General features: G+C 53.5%; 1 protein-coding gene across 8 annotated transcripts in view; it reads left to right on the plus strand.

The window, feature by feature from the left end:
* The window catches only part of SH3KBP1 (SH3 domain containing kinase binding protein 1), a 178440-nt gene that overhangs the window by 149299 nt on the left and 7570 nt on the right, over positions 1-21571 (plus strand). For all 8 annotated transcript variants that reach the window (XM_064152048.1, XM_064152049.1, XM_064152047.1 and 5 more), the window contains 2 exons: positions 6166-6251; positions 20553-20662. In XM_064152048.1, the coding sequence (XP_064008118.1) occupies positions 6166-6251; positions 20553-20662 (196 nt within the window). The remainder of the gene's footprint in view (positions 1-6165; positions 6252-20552; positions 20663-21571) is intronic.

The raw sequence follows: 21571 nt of genomic DNA on the forward strand, positions 1-21571 counted from the left end.
GATGCTGAGAGGCTGCAGCAGCTCTGCTGTGAGCACAGCCTGAAAGAGTTGGGGCTGTGCAGGCTGCAGCAGAGGAGGCTCCCAGGTGACCTTCTTGTAGCCTCCCAGGATCTGAAGGGGGCTACAAGAAAGCTGGGGAGGGACTTTTGAGGCTGTGAGGGAGTGTCAGGAGTGGGGGGAATGGAGCAAAGCTGGAAATGGTAGATTGAGCCTGGGTGTTAGGAAGAAGTTTTTTAGCATGAGGGTGGTGAGAGCCTGGAACAGGCTGCCCAGGGAGGCTGTGGCTGCCTCATCCCTATGAGCACAGGTTGAGAGTGTTGGGACTGTTCTGTCTGGAGAGGAGAATCATAGAGTCAAGCAGGTTGGAAGAGAGCTCCAAACTCCCCCAGCCCAACCTAGCACCCAGCCCTGCCCAACCAACCAGACCATGGCACTCAGTGCCCCAGCCAGGCTTGGCTGCAACACCTCCAGGCACAGCCACTCCACCACCTCCCTGGGCAGCCCATTCCAATGGGAAATCACCTTCCAGTGTCTAAAGGGGGCTACAAGAAAGCTGGGGAGGGACTTTTCAGTGTGTCAGGTAGTGACAGGACTGGGTAGCATGGATCCAAGCTGGAGGAGGAGAGATTGAGATGAAATGTCAGGAAGTCCTGCAGCATGAGGGTGGTGAGACACTGGCACAGGTTGCCCAGGGAGGTGGTGGAAGCCTCATCCCTGAAGGTGTTTTAAGGCCAGGCTGGATGTGGCTCTGGGCAACCTGCTCTAGTGTGAGGTGCCCATGGCAGGGGGGTTGGAACTGGCTGATCCTTGAGGTGCCTTCCAAGCCTGATAATTCTGTGAAGAAAAGCATCTGCCCATCACTAGCTCATTTCTGTCACTGCAACAGCAGAGTTTCCACTGCTGAGTATGTGGGAAGTATCTGCATCAAATTGACTTTTCTTAGCTTACCTCAAGTTGTTCCTCAAGTGAAGGGAAACCACCATGCAAAAGCAGAAGTCTACATGCAAAGCAAAGTGGTCAGATCAAACTGAACTGCTCAGCCAAGGGAGGGAGAGGTTTTGCTGTTCTGAGCTGAAAAAGAAGGGTAAGTCGTGGTGCTTCCAGCAGCAGTTCAAAACCCTTCAGGATCACACAGTGGAGAAGTGACACTGTCCTGCACCACATCCTGGTCTCCAGGCTGGTGACACATGGGTGTGATGGGTGGAGCACTGATGGATACAGAAGTGGCTTGATGGCTGCACCCAAAGAGTGGCTGTCAATGGCTCCATGGCCCAGTGCAGGCAGTGACAAGCAGAGTCCCTCAGGGATCAGTCCTGGGACCAGTCTTGTTCAGCATCTCTGTGGGTGCCATGGACAGAGGCACTGAGTGCAGCCTCAGCAAGTTTGCTGCCCACACCAAGCTGTGTGGTGCAGCAGCCAGGCTGGAGGGCAGGATCCATCCAGAGGGACCTGCACAGGCTGCAGAGGTGGGCACAAGCCAAGCTCAGGAGGTTCAAAAAGACCAAGGGCAAGGTCCTGCAGCTGGGTGGAGGCAATGCCAAGCACCAATCCAGGCTGGGCAGGGAGTGTCTGGAGAGCAGCCCTGAGGAGAGGGACTTGGGGGTGCTGCTGGAGGAGAAGCTGAGCAGGAGCCAGCAGTGTGCACTTGCAGCCCAGAAAGCCAAGCAGAGCCTGGGCTGCAGCAGCAGCAGTGTGGCCAGCAGGGCCAGAGAGGGGATTCTCTCCCTCTGCTCTGCTGTGCTCTGCTCTGCTGAGACCCCACCTGGAGTCCTGCATCCAGTTCTGGATCCCCAGCACAAGAAGGACATGAATCTGTAGGAGAGGATCCAGAGGAGGCCCTCAAGGATGCTCAGAGGGCTGGAGCAGCTCTATGAGGACAGGCTGAGAGAGCTGGGGCTGTGCAGGCTGGAGAAGAGAAGGCTCAGAGGAGAACTTCTTGTGGCCTTCCAGGACTTGCTTACAAGCAGGCTGCAGAGGAAGTGTCTCCTCCAGGGGCAGTGGTTTGAAATGTGAAGCTTGAAGTGGAGGCTGTCACCTCAGTAGAGATGTTCTGGTTAATAAGAGAGTGATTTTTTTTCCAGACCTGCTGGTATCCATGTCCAGAGTTGGAACAGCCTGAGGCAGTTAGAATAAAAATGGAAGCAGCAGGATTTTAGCTGCTCTGTCCTGGTTTCACCCCAGTGAGCTCAGCAGCTCAGCACCACCCAGCTGCTCGCTCTCTTGCCCACGCTGGGGTGGAAGTGAGAATCAGAAGGGCCAAAGTGAGGAGAGTTGTGGGCTGGGATGAAGACAGTTAAAAAAGATCAAGCAGATGCTGTGCTTGCAGCTAGAGCACACCAAAGGAGTCATTCCCTGTGGCCCTCCACAGGCAGGCTGCAGCTGTGGCAAGGGAAGCACAGCACAGCTTTCACCCTGATTGCCTGCTCTGGAGTAGGGTGTCCCTGCCCATGGCAGGGGGCTTGGAACTAGATGGTCCTTGTGGTCCCTTCCAACCCTGACTGGTTCTATGATTCTATGAGCAGTGGCTAAGGAAGTCAATGAACATCACTTGAAACAATCCCTTTTGTACTTCTTCCCCCTGTTCTTATTGCTGAGCACAGTGTCAGAGGCTATGAAAAACCTCTTTGGTCAGTTGGGCTCAGCTGTCCTACCTGCACCCCCTCCAGCCTCTTGTGCACCCCCAGTCCACTGCCCGGGGGGGCAGGGTAAGAAGCAGAACGGGGCTGCAGCAGAGCCCTGTGAGGAGAGGCTGAGGGAGCTGGGGGGGTGCAGCCTGCAGCAGAGGAGGCTCAGGGCAGAGCTCATTGCTGCCTGCAGCTGCCTGCAGGGAGGCTGTAGCCAGGTGGGGTTGGGCTCTGCTGCCAGGCAGCCAGCAGCAGAAGAAGGGGACAGAGGCTCAAGCTGTGCCAGGGCAGGTTGAGGCTGGATGTTGTGAGGAAGTTGTTGTCAGAGAGAGTGATTGGCACTGGAATGGGCTGCCCAGGGAGGTGGTGGAGTGGCTGTGGCTGGAGGTGTTGCAGCCAAGCCTGGCTGGGGCACTGAGTGCCATGGTCTGGTTGGTTGGGCAGGGCTGGGGGCTAGGTTGGGCTGGGTGAGCTTGGAGCTCTGCCAGCCTGCTTGATTGTATGATTCTACTCCTCAGCAACCAAAACACCTCTGTGTTATCAACACTGTGTTCATCTCAAACCCAAACAGAGCACCCTGAAGGGAAATTATCCTAGCCAAAACCAGGGGGAAGAGTTGAAGAGTTGCTGTAGCTTTAGAGTGAGGCCCATTAGATGTCCTTGGTTGCTGCTGATTAGAAGAGGTTTGGTGGTTTCTTTCTGTCCAGAGTAAGTACAGAGGGGAGGGACTTTTGAGGCTGTGAGGGAGTGTCAGGAGTGGGGGGAATGGAGCAAAGCTGGAGGTGGGGAGAGTGAGGCTGGAGGTGAGGAGGAAGTTGTTGAGCAGGAGAGTGGTGAGAGGCTGGCAGGGGTTGCCCAGGGAGGTGGTTGAGGCCCCATGGCTGGAGGTGTTTGAGGCCAGGCTGGCTGAGGCTGTGTGCAGCCTGCTCTAGGGTAGGGTGTCCCTGGGCATGGCAGGGGTTGGCACTGCCTGCTCCTTGTGGTCACAGGCTCACAGGATGTTAGGGGTTGGAAGGACTCAAGGAGGTCATCCAGTCCAACCCCCCTGCCAGAGCAGGACAATCCTATCTAACACAGATCACACAGGAACACATCCAGACAGGCCTGGAAAGGCTCCAGAGAAGGAGACTCCACAGCCTCTCTGGGCAGCCTGTGCCAGGGCTCTGGGACCCTTCCAGGCAAGAAGTTCCCCCTTGTGCTGAGCTGGAACCTCCTGTGCTGCAGCTTCCATCCATTGCTGCTTGTCCTGTCCCAGGGAGCAGTGAGCAGAACCTGTCCCCTCCTCCTGGCAGCCCTCAGACACTGATAAACATTTATGCAATCCCCTCTCAGTCTTCTCCTCTCCAGACTCAGCAGCCCCAGGGCCCTCAGCCTCTCCTCACCAGCCATGCTCTCCAGTCCCCTCATCATCCTCACAGCCCTCTGCTGGAGCTTCTCCAGCAGATCCCTGTCCCTCTTCAACTGGTGAGCCCAAAACTGAAGGCAGTGCTCAAGATGAGGTCTCAGCAGGGCAGAGCAGAGTAGAGGGGCAGGATAACCTCCCTTGATCTGCTGGACACATCCTCCTAACACACCCCAGGATCCCATTGCCCTCTTGGCCAGCAGGGCACACTGCTGTGCCATGGGGAACTTGTTAGCCCCCAGGACCCCCAGGGCCCTCTCCTTGGGGCTGCTCTCCAGCAGATCACCTCCCAGCCTGTGCTGCTGCAGTTTATTACTCCCACACCTAACTGACCCTACGATTCTAAGTAGATTGCCTCTTGGGCTTACCACAGAGGTTTCTTGGTGATGAGTGGTTTTAAGCAGTATCCTCCTTCCTTTTGGGCTGAGGGCTGCAAGGGCAGCAGGAGAGCCAAGCCCCAGGTAAGGCAGCGAATCGCTGCCAGCTTGCTCCAGGCCTCCCAGGGCACTTACACTTACCTGGGATTATACAGCCCAAGGGTGAGCTGATTCCCTGGAGTAGGCAAGCCATCAGAACCCACAGCAGGAGCATTTCTGCCCATCAGTCTGGAGCAATCTGTGTCCATGCTGCTGCTGACAGGGGCAGGTTCCCTCTCCTGGCAGCCTGTTCCTGCAGCCTCCCTTGGGTTAGCGCCAGCGCTTGCGCAGCCGCTCAGCCATGTGGGTCAGGGAGGTGCTGCAGATGGTAACGAAGCAGCCTGCAGTGGGACTGCCAGTAATGAGGGATGTCTTCCAGGCTCATCATCTGCCTGGTGAAGCTGACAGCCTCTCTGCACAGGTGGAGGGAGGGAGATGCTGTGAGCAAGGCAGGGCTGCACTCCTTTCACACCGGGATGGCTGTAGCTTGGCGTAGGAAGCCTGTTGGTGCTGGGTGTGTTTGTGGAGGTTGTTGTTACATATCTTGGTCTCTTTTGTAGTCAGGTGGTAAATGTTGTGACTTGCAGCCCTGAACCACGCCATCCTAAGGATCTCCTCCAAAAGCATGCTCACACAGAGTGCTTCCAGCTCACATGCTGCTCTCAGCTTGCCGTGTGCGCCGCAGCCAGGGGCTCGCTGCCCTCTCTGCCAAGCCACTCTGCTGCTCCTTAGGGAGTTAGAAATAGAGAAGCAATTGTTTCCAAGTGAAAAGATCAGCAGGTGAGGAAACCAAGTGATCAGCTGCATCACCTGGAGCTATCTGACTGACCAGCTGGCCGTGTTCCTGGGAGTGTGTTCCATTCCTTCCATTCCCTGCCTCCTGCAGGCAGTGACAGCCCTGGAGGACTGCTTTGTTTGTCACAGGATCGTGGAATCAGGCAGGGTTGGAAGGGAGCACAGGGATCAGCCAGTTCCACCCCCCCTGCCATGCCCAGGGACACCTCACACTAGAGCAGGCTGCCCAGAGTCACATCCAGCCTGGCCTCAAACACCTCCAGGGACTGGCTGAGGCACTGAGTGCCATGGTCTGGTTGGTTGGGCAGGGCTGGGTGCTAGGTTGGGCTGGGGGAGCTTGGAGCTCTCTGCCAGCCTGATTGATTCTATGATTCTATGATTCTATTCAAAGCAATTAGGGGAAAGGGGCTTGTGAGAGCAGGCTGTGCTGTCCCAGGACACGTGGGCTCGGTTCTTTGGGCCTGTGCAGACAATATTTAGAGCCTAAGCTCATAAGCAGCATGCAGAAGTGTGGTGGAGGAGCTGCATTTGCGAGCTGCTGCAGCAGCACACGAGGCTGGCTGCAGATTCTCTCCCTGCAGCGCTGCAGGGACTTGGTCACTGTAGTTTGTGCAAAGCAATTAATGAGAGAACTTTCTGAACAAGATAGTGAAGGATGTCCCTTTGCCCTTCTGTTTCCTCCACGCTGAGATGCTGTGAACATCTGAAGAATGATTCAGGAGGCTCCAGTGTCTAAAATAGGCCTTTTTGACAGGTGTCAGGGAGAAACGAGATAAGGTTAATCCATACAGCATGTCTGCTTTCTGGAGCTTGCTCTCTCTCACACACTGCTGTTGCTCTGGGGGCTACCAAGGCAGAATATTTCACTCTTCCATTCTGAATTGCAAGTTAGCTATCAAAACATCTCCTCTTCTTGATCCAAATGCAGGAGTGATAGCCCAAAAGTGGAGTTAGTGAGCAGCACAGCGCCCGGAGCTCTGGAGAAGGACTCCTCGGAAAGAAGCAATGACATCGGTAAGTCCTGGGGGCTGGTTTGTACTTTGCCTGAGGAATTTCCTTGGGGGAGGGAGGGGGAGGAAATTTCTGCCTTTGTTTTGTAGTGATCTTGTTGTAATCCAGAAGGCAGATGGAAGGTTTGGCATGGAGTGCACCGATACAAAGCTATTTGCTGCGGGAGCTGAGGGCTCGAGGGAGAAGTTTGGTTGTGCACTTGAAAAGAGTTTGTTCTGCTTAAGGGGGGTAAAAACCCAAGCATTTGAAAGTGAAAACTGGAAAGATGAAGTATTTTGAATCAGGAGCTCTTTTGTTATTGCAGTTTGGGAGTCTGAAAGAAGGATGAAGGTCACTGATAAGGAGGCAGACTTGTTAGTGCTGCCGCGACAGCTTCTGGCTTCAGTGCAGCCAGCAGTTGTTACATTGCCCAGCACAAAGCAGCAGAAACTAAACTCAGGCCAACCTGAATCCATTTTACTGAGAAGATTGGTGAAAAGAAGCCTTCATTTCTCTTGTCTGTGTTCCTGCAACACAAGCAGCTTATCTGGGGCCACCACCCAGGGAGGAGTAGCGAGAGATTCTTACTCCTGCCTTCCCTCACCTTGCTGCTTGTTCTACCTTCCCTCACCTTGCTTCTTCCTGGAGGGATGGGTGCTGCAGTGAGTGGCACATGGAAGGAGAGATGCTTTGCCTCTCGTCCCAGGGCTCTGTAAGCAGAAATCACAACAGCCATCTTCTGCCTCTGCTCAAAAACCTGCCAGGGGCAGCTGCTGCTGTCACTCTGCACCGCGGCTGTGCCCTGAGCTTTGTTAAAAGCAGAGCCAGGATAGCCTGAGTGTGTGTGTGAGCATTGCTGCCCTTCACTGCCAGCAGTCAGCCTTGGCTTGGTGTGCTTTGTTAGTACAGCATTTCTGTCAGAGAGGTGTCCATTCAGCAGCTGAACCTGTGCCTTGCCTTCAGACCTGCAAGCAGAGCTCTGAGTTGTGCTGGGATTTTAATTGCAGCCTGACAGTAAAATGCTCAATTGATTTCACAGAGCTTTGGCAGCTTTTTAGCATCCACATTGCCTGGGAGTTTAACCTTCTGCTGGTGCTGTGGCTTCTGAAAGTAGCATTCCTCAGGAGAAGCAAATCCTGTGGTTTCCATTTGGGATACACATGGCAGGTTTGAAGCTCATAATAAACCACATGGATATTAGAATCGTAGGACCATAGAATCAGGCAGGTTGGGAGAGAGTTCCAAGCTTGTGTGCAGCAGGACAGCTTCAACACCTTGCTTGTTCTAGGAGGAAAGCAGGTTGCAGTAAAGCTACTCCTTAGAATCAGAGACCATAGAATCAAGCAGGTTGGAAGAGCTCCAAGCTCCCCCAGCCCAACCTAGCATCCAGCCCTGCCCAACCAACCAGACCATGGCACTAAGTGCCCCAGCCAGGCTTGGCTGCAACACCTCCAGCCATGGCCACTCCACCTTTTTTTATCTCCTATAGGTGGAAGAATGTTGCTGAATCAGCAATGTCTGATCCCATTCACATTCCAGCTGCCAAAGCACAAGGAATTGGAATCAGTTGAGGTGTCTTTCAGTGCAGATGATTTGCTGCACAGGCCCAGGAATTGATGAAGTTGGTTTCCCATTGTGTGATTTTGTGCAGTGGTTGTGTTGGATCTTCAGAGACCCTTTGCTCTGTAACACTTCTGACAGTGATAGGATGGTAAGAGTTGGAAGGGACCTCCAGAGCTCATCCAGTCCAAGCCCCCTGCCAGAGCAGGAGCACCTACAGGTCACAAAATGAATCATAGAATCCAGCAGGTTGGCAGAGAGCTCCAAGCTCCCCCGGCCCAACCTAGCCCCCAGCCCTGCCCAACCAACCAGACCATGGCACTAAGTGCCCCAGCCAGGCTTGGCTGCAACACCTCCAGGCACAGCCACTCCACCACCTCCCTGGGCAGCCCATTCCAGTGCCAAGCACTCTCTCTGACAACAACTTCCTCACAACATCCAGCCTAGACCTGCCCTGGCACAGCTTGAGCCTCTGTCCCCTTCTTCTGGTGCTGCTTGCCTGGCAGCAGAGCCCAACCCCACCTGGCTACAGCCTCCCTGCAGGCAGATGCAGGCAGCAATGAGCTCTGCCCTGAGCCTCCTCTTCTGCAGGCTGTTTTTAACATAGGGATTAAGCTCAGGGAATGGTATGGAAATGCAATCAAATTCCACCACGTAGCATTTACTACTCCTATTTACATATCTGCTTTTGCTTGCTTGAAGGAGAAAAGCAGTGGCTGCAAAGAGCATGGAGTGGGTTGATGGAAACAGACAGTTGTAAGTCCTTGTGCCAGTTTCCTTTCAGTCACTCTGGGGATCAAATCTTAGAGAGCTTCACATTTTCTGCTGTGCTGGGGTTTGTTTAACCACCTTGAAAAGGCAGGTAGGAAATTGGATTGATAATCATTTGTTGTTCATTTTTAGGTCTTAGTGGGGGGGTTGTTTGGTGCTGGGGTTTAAGTGAAGAATAGGGAGCAGTAGAAGTCCATAAAGAGATAGGTTTATGGAATGGGAGCATCAGAAGAGAACAGGAACCAAGAGAGGTCCATAAAGAGACAGGTTTATGGAATGGGAGCATCAGAAGAGAATAAGAACCAAGAGAGGTCCATAAAGAAATAGGTTTATGGAATGGGAGCATCAGAAGAGAATAAGAACCAAGAGAGGTCCATAAAGAAATAGGTTTATGGAATGGAACATCACAGGAGGTTAGGAACCAAGAGAGGTCCATAAACCAAACAGGGTTATGGAATGGGAACATCACAGGAGGATAGGAACCAAGAGAGGTCCATAATACAAACAGAGTTATGGAATGGGAACATCAGAAGAGAATAGGAACCAAGAGAGGTCCATAAAAAAATAGGTTTATGGAATGGGAGCATCACAGGAGAAAAGGAAGCAAGAGAGGTCCATAAACAAGATGGGATTATAGAACAGGAACATCACAGAAGAATAGAAATTGAGAGAAGTCCATAAACCAAACAAGGTTATATAATAAGAACATCACAGGAGGATGGGAACCAGGAGAAGTCCCTAAAGCAAATGAAAGTATGGAATGGAAACATCACAGGGGGATAGGAACCAGGAGAAGTCCCTAAAGCAGATCTCACACAGGGCATGTTGCTGATGACCTCTTGTACCACTGACAAGGGGAACTTCCTGAGCCCAAGGCTAAGCTGGTGTGAATACTGAGAGAAGGGTAACTTGATAGGGTCAAGCCCAAGTGGCATTTGCAAGGGCAAATCTTGTCACCCAGCCTGGCAGACAGCTTGGTGAAAGGAATAAACAAAGTAATGATTTTAGAGTGAAAGTGGACCCGAAGATCATAACTGGTGTGGCTTCCCAGGAGCCTTCTGATGGCTCAGCTTAAATAAAACTGCCTTGGAAGAGAGGGCAGAGCAATCAGTTAAAACTTACTAAGGCCAAAGGAGCCAGAGTGGATTAATGGCACTGTGAGGGGAGGGTTGGAGCTGAGAGCAGCTTATGGGGCAGTGACTGATTGATGAGATGTGTGTGGTAGATGTTTGATTTATTCACAAGGAGAACAATGAGGTGGAGAAGTCTTGTGGGTTATTAGTAGAAATGATGGATGAGAGAGTGGAGTTGTCCCAGAGTGTTCCAAAGCACTCCTGGAGCTGGCAGGCTGAGCCCAGCTACTGTTTAACTGTGGTGTGTGCTCCTGATGTTGCCCTGGGCCCATGTGCTCAGCAGGGAGAACAGCCTCAGCTTCTCCCAGGTTCATCTTTCCAGTCAAAGCAGCCCTGATTAAATGTAGCCTCTGGATGCCTTTTTCAGTCATCTAAATTCACACCATGGAGCTAGGTGACAGCCTGAGTGGGGCTTAGCAGCAGCTAAGGGAAGCAAAAGGGAGTTGAGTGGCCTTTGCAGCAGCTCAGTGCAGCACCATTCTGGTTTCTGTGCTGCTTATTCCTCCACTGGCCCCAACAATAGTCCCAAGCACTTGGTGCCAGGGAGGGCAGAGGAAGAAGCAGCAGGCAGTGGCTCTGCCATGCTTACACTAAGTACTGATGGTGATTTGTGGTCTGAAAATCACAGAATCATAGAATGGTAGGGGCTGGAGGGGACCTTGAAAAATCATCTGGTGCAGCTCCCCTGGCAGAGCAGGGGCACCTAGAGCAGGTCACACAGGAGCACATCCAGGCAGCTCTTGAACATCTCCAGAGAGGAAGACTCCTCAGCCTCCCTGGGCAGCCTGTTCCAGGGCTCTGGCACCCTCACAGGGTCCTCAGGTTCACATAGAACCTCCTGTGCCTCAGCTTCCACCCATTGCCCCTTGTCCTGGCACTGGGCACCACCCAGCAGAGCCTGGCTCCAGCCTCCTGGCACTCACCCTGCACAGATTTATAGACATGAATGAGGGTTCCTTTAGTCTTCTCCTCTCCAAGCTCCAAGCCTCAGCTCCCTCAGGCTCTCCTCATAAGGAAGATGTTTAACTTCCTTCATCATCTTTGTGGCTCTGTGCTGGACTCTCTCCAGCAGCTCCCAGTCCTTGAGCTGGGGGCCCAGAACAGTACTCCAGATGAGGCCACAGCAGGGCAGAGTAGAGGGGCAGGTTAACATCCCTCAGCCCTTCTAATCCACCCCAGAATGGCATTGACCTTCCTGGCCACAAGAGCATGTTGCTGGCTGATGGCCATCCTTCCATCCACCAAGGCTCCCAAGCCCTTCTCCCCTTCACTGCTCTGCAGCAGCTCAGTCCCCAGCCTGCCCTGCTCCCTGGGGTTGCTCTTTCCCAGGTGTCAGACTCTACACTTGCCCCTGTTGAACTTCATTCAGGTTCTCCCTGCCCAGCTCTCAGCCTAAGTCTCTCTGAGTGGCAGCACAACTCTCCAGTGTGGCATCCACTGCACCCAGCTTGGTGCCAGCAGCAAACTTGCTGCCAATGCACTCCATGCCCTCATGCAGGTCACTGATGACTACACTGAATAATTCTGGTCCCAGTAGGAGCAGTGCCCCTCTCTTCAGGCTCTTTATGGGTCAAGAACTGGCTGGAGTGGTGGTGAATGGTGCCACATCCAGCATCACAGATCACATTGGGTGCTTCTGTGCTCCACAACCTCCCTGGAGGTGTTCAAGGCCAGGTTGGATGAGACATTCAGCTGGATGAACTTTTAAGGTCCCTTCCAACCTAAACCATTCAATGACTGTGTTGAAAGGCTGGAGCAAGGCTGAGGTGCTGCAGTGCTGTGTGTGTGCCCTGCTGTCAGTGCAGACCTTGGCACTTCTGTCTCTAGCTGTCAGCTCCTGGCTTGCTTTCAGCAGCATGTTCTGCAAGGGCTGTGGCATTTCCATCCCCCTGCTGCTAGTGCAGCACTGCTCACAACTCTCACTGTGCACTGCCCAGAGCAAGCCTTGCTCAGCAATCTGCAGCTGCTGGCAGCTTTTACTGCTCTTGTTTGTGCCTTTGCTTCTCTCCACAAGCAGCAAGACAAAACCCCACTGGAAAACTTGAGTGTGATGTTTAAGAAGAACTGTTCCACATCCTGTTCTAGTGGGAGGTGTCCCTGCCTATGGCAGGGGGTTGGAACTGGCTGAGCTTTGAGGTGCCTTCCAACCTGACCCAGTCTATGATTCCTCCTCACTTCTTTTGTTTTCTCTTTCCCTGTTTTCAGTGATGCCTTTCCTTTCCTTTCCACACATCTTCCATCCTGCTTCTCCTATCCACATCTCTTTGCCATGAGTAACTCTTCTTCATTTCATGAGGGTAAGGCTTTGTTTCTTTCTTTTTGTATCCCATTTCTTTTCTCTCCTGTCTTTGCTAGTGCATAACACCAAACACAGCCAGTCCAGAGGAGGCCACCAAGATACTGAGAGGGCTGCAGCAGCTCTGCTCTGAGGACAGGCTGAGCTGGGGCTGTGCAGCCTGGAGAAGAGAAGGCTTGGAGGAGAGCTTGGAGTGGCCTTCCAGGATCTGAAGAGGGCTGCAGGAGGGCTGGGGAGGAACTATTGACAAGGTCTTGTGATGGGAGGAGGAGGAGGAATGGGTTTGAAATGGCAGAGGGGAGATTGAAACTGGATGTGAGGGAAGGGTTCTTGAGAGTGAGGGTGGTGAGAGACTGGCACAGCTTGAGGGTGGTGAGACACTGGCACAGGTTGCCCAGGGAGGTTGTGGAGCACAGAATCACCCAATGTGATCTTTGGTGTTTAGTGTGGAGAAGAGAAGGCTGAGGGCAGATCTCATTGCTCTCTACAGCTCCCTGAGAGGAGGCTGGAGTGAGGCTGGGGTTGGTCTGTCCTGCCAAGTACCCAGCGACAGGACCAGAGGTGATGGTTGGAGTTGTGCCAGGGCAGGGTTAGGTTGGCCATAAGGAAGAACTTCAGTGAGAGAGTGGTGAGGGGTTGGAGCAGGCTGCCCAGGGAGGTGCTGGAGTCCCCATGCCTGGAGGGGTTGAAGAAGCTGCAGCTGTGGTGCTTCAGGCCATGGCTGGGTGGCCATGGTTTGGTGGCCATGGCAGCTGGGTTGGGGCTGGAAGGTCACTCCCAGCCATAGTGGTTGTGTGAGTCTGTGATCTGTAGCACTGCCCAAATCCATGTTGCTCTTAGCCTCATCCTTTCTCTGTCCCTGCCTCCAGGGCTGGTGCTAACTTGCATGGAAAGGTGCTTAAAAATATCCTACCTGAAAATATCCAACAAATTGAAGAGCATCTTCAGTGTCTCATGTCTCCTGGAGCTGCCTTTGCAGTTGTTCCAGAGCTGTAACAAGCTTCTGTTTGCCAGCAGAGCTGATTGCTGTGCCTCTGTCTGCAAGAAAAAGTGAGCTAATGAGATGTGGCTCACACTAAGGGGTGTGAGGGGGGAAAGGATGGAGAATATTTCCAGGGAAAAGATTGTGGAATGGAGCAAGTTTGCCTTTAAGTCATACCCTGTAATAGTGTCAGGCATTATAATCATTATGTCTGAAGGCACAGAGTGAAAATTGGAAGCAAGAAACCAGGGGGTGAGGATAAAGGCTGGAGGACAAAGTCTGACTCACCTAATGAGGAATGAACTCTGCCTCCAGCAGTGATTTCTTCCTGTGCTGCTGCTGCTGGTGGTGGTGGTTGAGTAGAGCCCAGCAAAGCAGCAGAACTTGCCCAGCTGGGCTAACTTGTGCTGTTTGTGTCCCCTGAATCAAACTCACCCCTCAACATAGCTGTGAATGGTAGATCTTGTAACCAGGGAGTGTGGTGATGGTTCATTACCTCCATTAATTAGGTCTCTTGCCCCAGAGAGTGCAGAGAGAGGCAGGGAGCTGAGTGGTTCTGCCTGTGTGGCAGGTGGAGGTGCCTGAAAGCAGCATATCCATTCCTTCTAGCTCGCTTTGCTTGACCTTTCAGCTCTTTCTTGGCATCTCCTGCATTGTTAAAAATAAAATCCTTCTGAGGGCACTGGCAGGTGCTCAGCAGGGCTCAGCATGGCAGCCCTCTGCAGCCAGCCCTGAGGGCAGGGCAAGCCAGGACCGAGGTGGGGAGAGATAATCGCTCGCTGGAGGGAAGGAAGCTGTGCAGGCTCCTTGGCTTGGAGCAGCCTGAGGGCTGCCCTCAGTGCTGTGCCCAAGCTGTGCAGGGCAGTGTGGGCAGGACGCAGGCAGGCTCTGCTCAGGGCTGGCCCAGGGCAGCACAAGGGGCACTGGGGGCAAGCTGGGGCAGAGGAGGTGGCAGGGCAAGAGGAGGGGAAGCTTTTTGGCTGTGAGGGTGGCAGAGGCCTGGAGCAGGCTGCCCAGAGAGGCTGTGGAGTCTCCTTCTCTGCAGCCACTGCAACCCCCCTGGCTGTGCTGTGTGTGCCCTGCCCTGGCTGCTGCTGCTCTGGCAGGGGGTTGTGCTGGATGATCCTTGAGTGTCCTTTCCAACCCCTCACACTCTGAGACTCTGATTCTGTACACTATTCATGACACACAGAGTGTGTTGTCAGGATGGAATCATAGAACCCAGCAGGTTGGCAGACAGCTCCAAGCTCCCCCAGCCCAACCCAGCACCCAGCCCTGCCCAACCAACCAGACCATGGCACTAAGTGCCCCAGCCAGGCCTTGTTTGAACACATATATCTACTTCTCACCCCCCATACTTGAAGTAAGCACATCTGCAAAGGAGCAGAGCACTGGGCAGAGCTGTGCTGCTGGTACCTGCCTGGCAGAGGATGCCAGGGAAGCATTCCTGCTCAGCCAGCACTTTCCCTGCTCATTAGAGAGCTTTGCTCAGCCAGGCAGGGATTTCTATGCACTGCTACACTGACATTACTCTGATGCCTTTCTTCCCACCTCATGAACTACTTCTTCACTGTCCTGATCAGTGAGACAGCAACAATGAAGGATTTATTTGTAGGGTGAGTGTCAACTGCTCTTTAATTAGGGAGTGGCAGTGTTAATTGATGAATATCCTCTCTGTCTGTTCAGTGGAACCTTTCCTTACTGATTGCTGCTAATAGACCTAGAGCAAGCTGGAGCAGTGAGCTCAGGTCTGCTGGATGCTGATGCTGCCTTCCTCATAATTCATATGAGCAGAGCAGAGCAGAATTTCATTGCTTGTGGTATCTTTAGTGGCATTTCTTTGGGTCCAGCTGAGGAGGAGTTTACATCTTCCTTCTCTGGGTGCTAGGTTGGGCTGGATGAGCTTGGAGGTCACTTTTGGTCCAGCTGAGGAGGGGTTTACATCTTCCTTCTCTGGGTGCTAGGTTGGGCTGGATGAGCTTGGAGGCCTCTTTGGGTCCAGCTGAGGAGGGGTTTACATCTTCCTTCTCTGGGTGCTAGGTTGGGCTGGATGAGCTTGGAGGTCTCTTTGGTCCAGCTGAGGAGGGGTTTACATCTTCCTTCTCTGGGTGCTAGGTTGGGCTGGATGAGCTTGGAGGTCACTTTTGGTCCAGCTGAGGAGGGGTTTACATCTTCCTTCTCTGGGTGCTAGGTTGGGCTGGATGAGCTTGGAGGTCACTTTTGGTCCAGCTGAGGAGGGGTTTACATCTTCCTTCTCTGGGTGCTAGGTTGGGCTGGATGAGCTTGGAGGTCTCTTCCAAGCTGCTTGATTCTGTGATTCATACAGAAATCTAATGTCCCAATTTCTGATAGCTACAGGAACAACAAACTGGCTGAGGGAGGGCAGGGTTAGACTGGAGCTGAGGAAGAAGTTCTTCAGTGTGAGGGTGCTGAGACTCTGGCACAGGCTGCCCAGGGAGCCTGTGGCTGCCTCCTCCCTGTGAGCCCAGGCTGAGTTGGGGCTGTTCAGTCCAGAGAGGAGAAGGCTCTGAGCAGACCTTATTGTGGCCTTCAGTGTCTGATGTGGGCTACAGGAAAGCTGGGGAGAGACTTTTCAGGGTGCCAGGTGGGGTAGGGGGGACCTTAGAGCTGTGTTCCAAGAGCTGAAGGCATCCTGCAGGAAGGATGCAGAGGGACTTGTGCTGAGGGGGTCTGCAGACAAGCCTAGAGGGAATGGTTTGGAGCTGAGGCAGAGCAGGGAGACAGTGGAGCAGAGGGAGAAGCTGTTGAGTGTGAGGGTGCTGAGAGCCTGGCCCAGGCTGCCCAGGGAGGCTGTGGCTGCCTCCTGCCTGGCTGGATGAGACCTTAAGCAGCTGAGTGTAGCTGAGAGGTGTCCCTGGCCATGGTGGGGAGGTTGCAGCAGATGAGCTCTGAGCTCCCTCCCAACCTGAGCCATTCTGTGATGCCACAAGCTGTGGCCTGAGCAGTGCTGAGCACAGGGGTGGGCAGAAGAACCTCCCTTGTCCTGCTGCCCACACTGCTCCTGAGCCAGCCCAGGATGCCATTGGCTCTGCTGCCCACCTGGGCACTGCTGCCTCCTCTGCAGCTCCTCTCTCCCAGCACCCCCAGCTCCCTCTCTGCCTGCCTGCTCTCAGCCACCCTGGCCCCAGCCTGTAGAGCTGCTTGGGCTTGTTGTGGCCAAGTGCAGAACCCTGCCCTTGGCCTTGTTTTATCTGCCAGTGCCATGTGTGGCCAGGACACCAATTCCTGCACCCTCTGTACATCAATACAGTTTACAGTTTGATTGTGATTGAATCTGGGTAATTAGTAGTTCATTTAAGTCAAAGCAGCAGATTGCATCCATACCTTCACACTTGTGGGTTTTCATTGATTGTTTTCCTACCACAGGATGGGTTGGGGTGGAAAGGACCTACAAAAGGGCCTACAAAGAAGCTGGGGAGGGACTTTTGAGCGTGTGAGGGAGTGTCAGGAGTGGGGGGAATGGAGCAAAGCTGGAGGTGGGGAGAGTGAGGCTGGAGGTGAGGAGGAAGTTGTTGAGCAGGAGAGTGGTGAGAGGCTGGAATGGGTTGCCCAGGGAGGTGGTTGAGGCCCCATGGCTGGAGGTGTTTGAGGCCAGGCTGGCTGAGGCTGTGTGCAGCCTGCTCTAGGGTAGGGTGTCCCTGGGCATGGCAGGGGTTGGCACTGGCTGATCCTTGTGCTCCCTTCCCACCCTGACTGATTCTATGATTCTATGACCTCCAAAGGTCATTAGTCCAACACCTCTGCAGCCAGCAGACACATCCTCCACTAGATTAAGTAGTTCAGTCTCTGAATGTCTCCAGTGTTGTGGACTCAGCTCCCTCCCTGGGCAACCAGTTGCAGTGTTGCAGCAGCCTCCTGCTGCAGAACTTGTTCCAGTCTGCTCTGGTCTCATCTGAAACCATTGCCCTCCTCCTGTCCCTGCAGGCCTTTGCCAACAGTCCCTCTGCAGCCTGCTTGCAGCCCCTGCAGCTCCTGGCAGGCTGCTCTCAGCTCTCCCTGGACTTTTCAGTACTCCATGCTGCACACCCCCAGCTCCCTCAGCCTGTCCTCACAGCAGAGCTGCTCCAACCCCCTGATCATTTCTGTGCCCTCCTCTGGACCTGCTCCATCAGGTCCATGTCCTTCCTGTGCTGAGGGACCCTGGAGCTGGATGCAGTAGTCCAGATGAGGTCTCCCCGGAGCAGAGTGGCAGAATCTCCTCTCTCCAGGTGCTGGCCACACTGCTTTGGCTGCAGCCCAGGGCACAAATGCAGCCACTTCTCTTTTGCAAGCCCAGAGAAAAGGCTACTGCTGCTTACTGTAGAAGCAGAACCCCCCTTGCTAGGCTGGAAGATAACTTCAGCCAGTTGGCTGCTCCCCCGAGCAGCAGATTAGTCTTGCTCTCAGTTTTAGCCATCAGTCCTCTGCTGCTGGCACTGATCCTTGCTGCAGCATGGGTGTTTGTATGGCTGGGCACATGGAAACTGAGCTGGATTAAATTGAGCTCAGGGGGGAAAAATAGCAAGAGCAGATAGGTGGGAAAGAGTGGCAGGGACCAGGGCTGCTTCAGCCTCCCTTTGTGCTGCTGTTTGTGAGCTTCACCTGGCTAAGGGCTGGCAGATGTCTTCACTGGCAATGTATTCTGGCTGTGCAAGTGGAGAGAAGTGAGGCAGTGCATTAAGAGTTGGCTGTGTGACCTGCACAAAGTCATTCAGTTCATGGCTCAGCACCAAGCTGGACATGACTGGGAAGCAGCTCTTCAGTTTGCTTTTTCTCCCCCCCCCCCTCCAGAAGATATTTACTTAGAATCACAGAACCACTCAGGGTTGGAAAGGAGCACAAGGAGCAGGCAGTGCCAACCCCTGCCATGCCCAGGGACACCCTACCCTAGAGCAGGCTGCACACAGCCTCAGCCAGCCTGGCCTCAAACACCTCCAGCCATGGGGCCTCAAACCACCTCCCTGGGCAACCCCTGCCAGCCTCTCACCACTCTCCTGCTCAACAACTTCCTCCTCACCTCCAGCCTCACTCTCCCCACCTCCACCTTTGCTCCACTCCCCCCACTCCTGCCACTCCCTCACAGCCTCAAAAGTCCCTCCCCAGCTTTTTTGTGGCCCACTTCAGATGCTGGAAGGCCACAAGAAGGTCACCTGGGAGCCTCCTCTGCTGAAGCCTTCCATTGCCATAGGACTCCAGATAGGTTTTGTGCCCTCTGCCAACATTAACTCATTTTCATTTTAGCCTCCTGATAGCCACCAGATTTTATCCTCCTGATACCCACCTGAGGTATTGGCTGCAGCTGAGGCTTTGCAGTTCCAAACTCCCATTGATGGATTTCTTTTTGTGACCTACCTTTGGGCATAGCTTGCAGCAGTCAATAGAAAAGCAACCTGAGAGAGGAGAGGGAGTCACAGGTTATATATAGAAGGAGCTGCTCCAAAAATAGAGCAGCATTTGGAGGTGAATAACCTCAGGCTATTCCAGGGATAAGCAAAGAGATCTCTTCTCTTTTTTTTCCTACTTCTTTTTTTAATCTCCTAGAGATGGAAGAATGTTGCTGAATCAGCAATGTCTGATCCCATTCACATTCCAGCTGCCAAAGCACAAGGAATTGGAATCAGTTGAGGTGTCTTTCAGTGCAGATGATTTGCTGCACAGGCCCAGGAATTGATGAAGTTGGTTTCCCATTGTGTGATTTTGTGCAGTGGTTGTGTTGGATCTTCAGAGACCCTTTGCTCTGTAACACTTCTGACAGTGATAGGATGGTAAAGAGTTGGAAGGGACCTCCAGAGCTCATCCAGTCCAAGCACCCTGCCAGAGCAGGAGCACCTAGAGCAGGTCACAAAATGAATCACAGAATCCAGCAGGTTGGCAGAGAGCTCCAAGCTCCCCCAGCCCAACCTAGCCCCCAGCCCTGGCCAACCAACCAGACCATGGCACTCAGTGCCCCAGCCAGGCTTGGCTGCAACACCTCCAGCCACAGCCACTCCACCACCTCCCTGGGCAGCCCATTCCAGTGCCAATCACTCTCTCTGACAACAACTTCCTCACAACATCCAGCCTAGACCTGCCCTGGCACAGCTTGAGCCTCTGTCCCCTTCTTCTGCTGCTGGCTGCCTGGCAGCAGAGCCCAATCCCACCTGGCTACAGCCTCCCTGCAGGCAGCTGCAGGCAGCAATGAGCTCTGCCCTGAGCCTCCTCTGCTGCAGGCTGCACACCCCCAGCTCCCTCAGCCTCTCCTCACAGGGCTGTGCTCCAGGCCCCTCCCCAGCCTTGCTGCCCTGCTCCAAACACCTTCCAGCACCTCAGCAGCTCTCTGCAATGGAGGAGCCCAGAACTGGACACAGCACTCCAGGGGTGGCCTGAGCAGTGCTGAGCACAGGGGTGGGCACAAGAACCTCCCTTGTCCTGCTGCCCACACTGCTCCTGAGCCAGCCCAGGATGCCATTGGCTCTGTTGCCCACCTGGGCACTGCTGCCTCCTCTGCAGCTCCTCTCTGCCAGCACCCCCAGCTCCCTCTCTGCCTGCCTGCTCTCAGCCACTCTGGCCCCAGCCTGGAGTGCTGCTTGGGGTTGTTGTGGCCCAAGTGCAGAACCCTGCCCTTGGCCTTGTTCAATCTCATCCCATGGCCTCTGCCCACCCATCCAGACACATTGGGTGATTCTGTGCTCCACAACCTCCCTGGAGGTGTTCAGGACCAGGTTGGATGAGACCTTGAGCAATGTGTTCCAGTGGGAGGTGTCCCAGCCTATGGCAGGGCTTTAGAACTGGCTGAGCTCTGAGGTCTCTTCCAATCTAAACCAAGATCCTCTGATCTTAAGGCCCCCTCCAACATAAAGCATTGTTTGAGTGAATCTGTGAACCTGCCTCTGAACAGAAAAATCAGCTGCTGCAGTCTCCAACATATTACAGTGTGTGAGGGGTTGGAAGGGACCTCAGAAACTCATCCAGTCCAACCCCCATGCCACAGGCAGGGACACCTCCCACTAGAACAGGTTGCTCAAGGCTTCATCCAACCTGGTCCTGAACACCTTGGAGCAGGAGTACCTAGAACAGGTCACACAGGAATGCATCCAAGTGGGTTTGGAATGTCTCCAGAGAAAGAGACTCCACAAGCTCTCTGGGCAGCCTGCTGCAGGGCTCTGTCAGTACAGTTGTTGAGCCACCAGGAGCACTCTTTTGCATCTCCAGTTCTTCAGGCAGAAAATGACCAACACCTTGAACAGCAGGATGGAAAGTCTGAAACTCTTTGTTCCATGCCATGGGGCCCAGCTCATCATTTAGCTTTCACTGTGCAAAAAGCAAAGCCAAGGGTTCCTCTGCACCTCCCCCCTCTGCTTTGTTGTGTTTGAGATGGAAGAGTACTGATCCTTGGCAAGGCTGCCTTGGCCTCCCAGGCTGTTCAGTGCCATCCTGGTGGGCTGAGCACCTGCAGAACGTTGTGAGGCAATGGGCAAAGTAGGATTGGATTCCTTTGACATTAGGGGCAGGGGGAGGGAAGGAAAAAGGGGAATTCTTTCCCTTGGAAGGACAACTGCCAGGAAAACAAATCAATTCTTTTTTCTTTTTCCCTGTTTTTTAAGACTTGGAAGGTTTTGACTCTGTAATCCCAATTGCTGAGAAGCTTAATCATCCAACCACGACCAGACCAAAAGCCACTGGCAGGAGACCTCCCTCCCAGTCTCTCACATCTGTAAGTTCATTTTCCTTTTCTTCTAAACCCAATTTCCACCCCCCCCTTTTTTTTTCCCCCTCTCCTATTTGTGTTCCTTGTTGTATCTACTGCAGTTCCACAGCTCAGGATAATGAGTGCCCAAAGGCTGCCAGTGCTTTGCATAGTGATGTTTAAGCCATTCCCTCCCCAACAAGATTTGTATCTGCTCTCTTTGGGTGCTGGAAAATATTCTTTGCCAGCCAAAACCTAAGCCAGAAAGAAACCTTTCTGCCAAATCTTTGGACTGAAGTCATTTGTGTTAAGCATTAAGGGGTTGGAAAGTGTTTCCCAGAAGGAGCAGCTCCCTTGCTTTGTCTAGGACAGGACCAACACTTCAGCCCTCATTAGGATCACAGCTGTGAGCCTAAGGGTGAGACCAATTTCATTCTCTGACATCTACCTTTTGCCAAGTTGGTTCCATAAATCATGCTTTGGAAAGCAGTGCTTAGTTTTTCAGGGTATTCTTCTTTGGGGCTTGGGGGTTTATTAATTTCCAAGCTTCTTTGGCATTCTGGAATGTCCAAATGAGAGCAGCTGCTGCTGGTTACCCAGGGTGGTGTTGCTGAAGAGAAGCAGAGGAGAGGAAGAGCAACCTCCCCACTCTGCACCTTCACAAAGAGGCTGTGCAGAAGGCAGCCCTGCGGTGGCAGCAGTGTGCACAGGCAGCAGCAGGGGTCCTCTGAAGAGCAGCAGTGAGCTAATCCATGGCATGGCTGCCCAGGTGGCAGAGCTGCCATCCCCACAGCACAGTGCTCAGCACCTGAGTCAGGTATCTGAAGAGCAGCAGTGAGCTAAGCCATGGCATAGCTGCCCAGGTGGCAGGGCTGCCATCCCCACAGCACAGTGCTCAGCACCTGAGTCAGGTATCCTCTGAAGAGCAGCAGTGAG

The sequence above is a fragment of the Pogoniulus pusillus genome, chromosome 12 (assembly GCF_015220805.1).
Source record: "Pogoniulus pusillus isolate bPogPus1 chromosome 12, bPogPus1.pri, whole genome shotgun sequence".
NCBI classification, from domain to species: Eukaryota; Metazoa; Chordata; class Aves; order Piciformes; family Lybiidae; genus Pogoniulus; species Pogoniulus pusillus.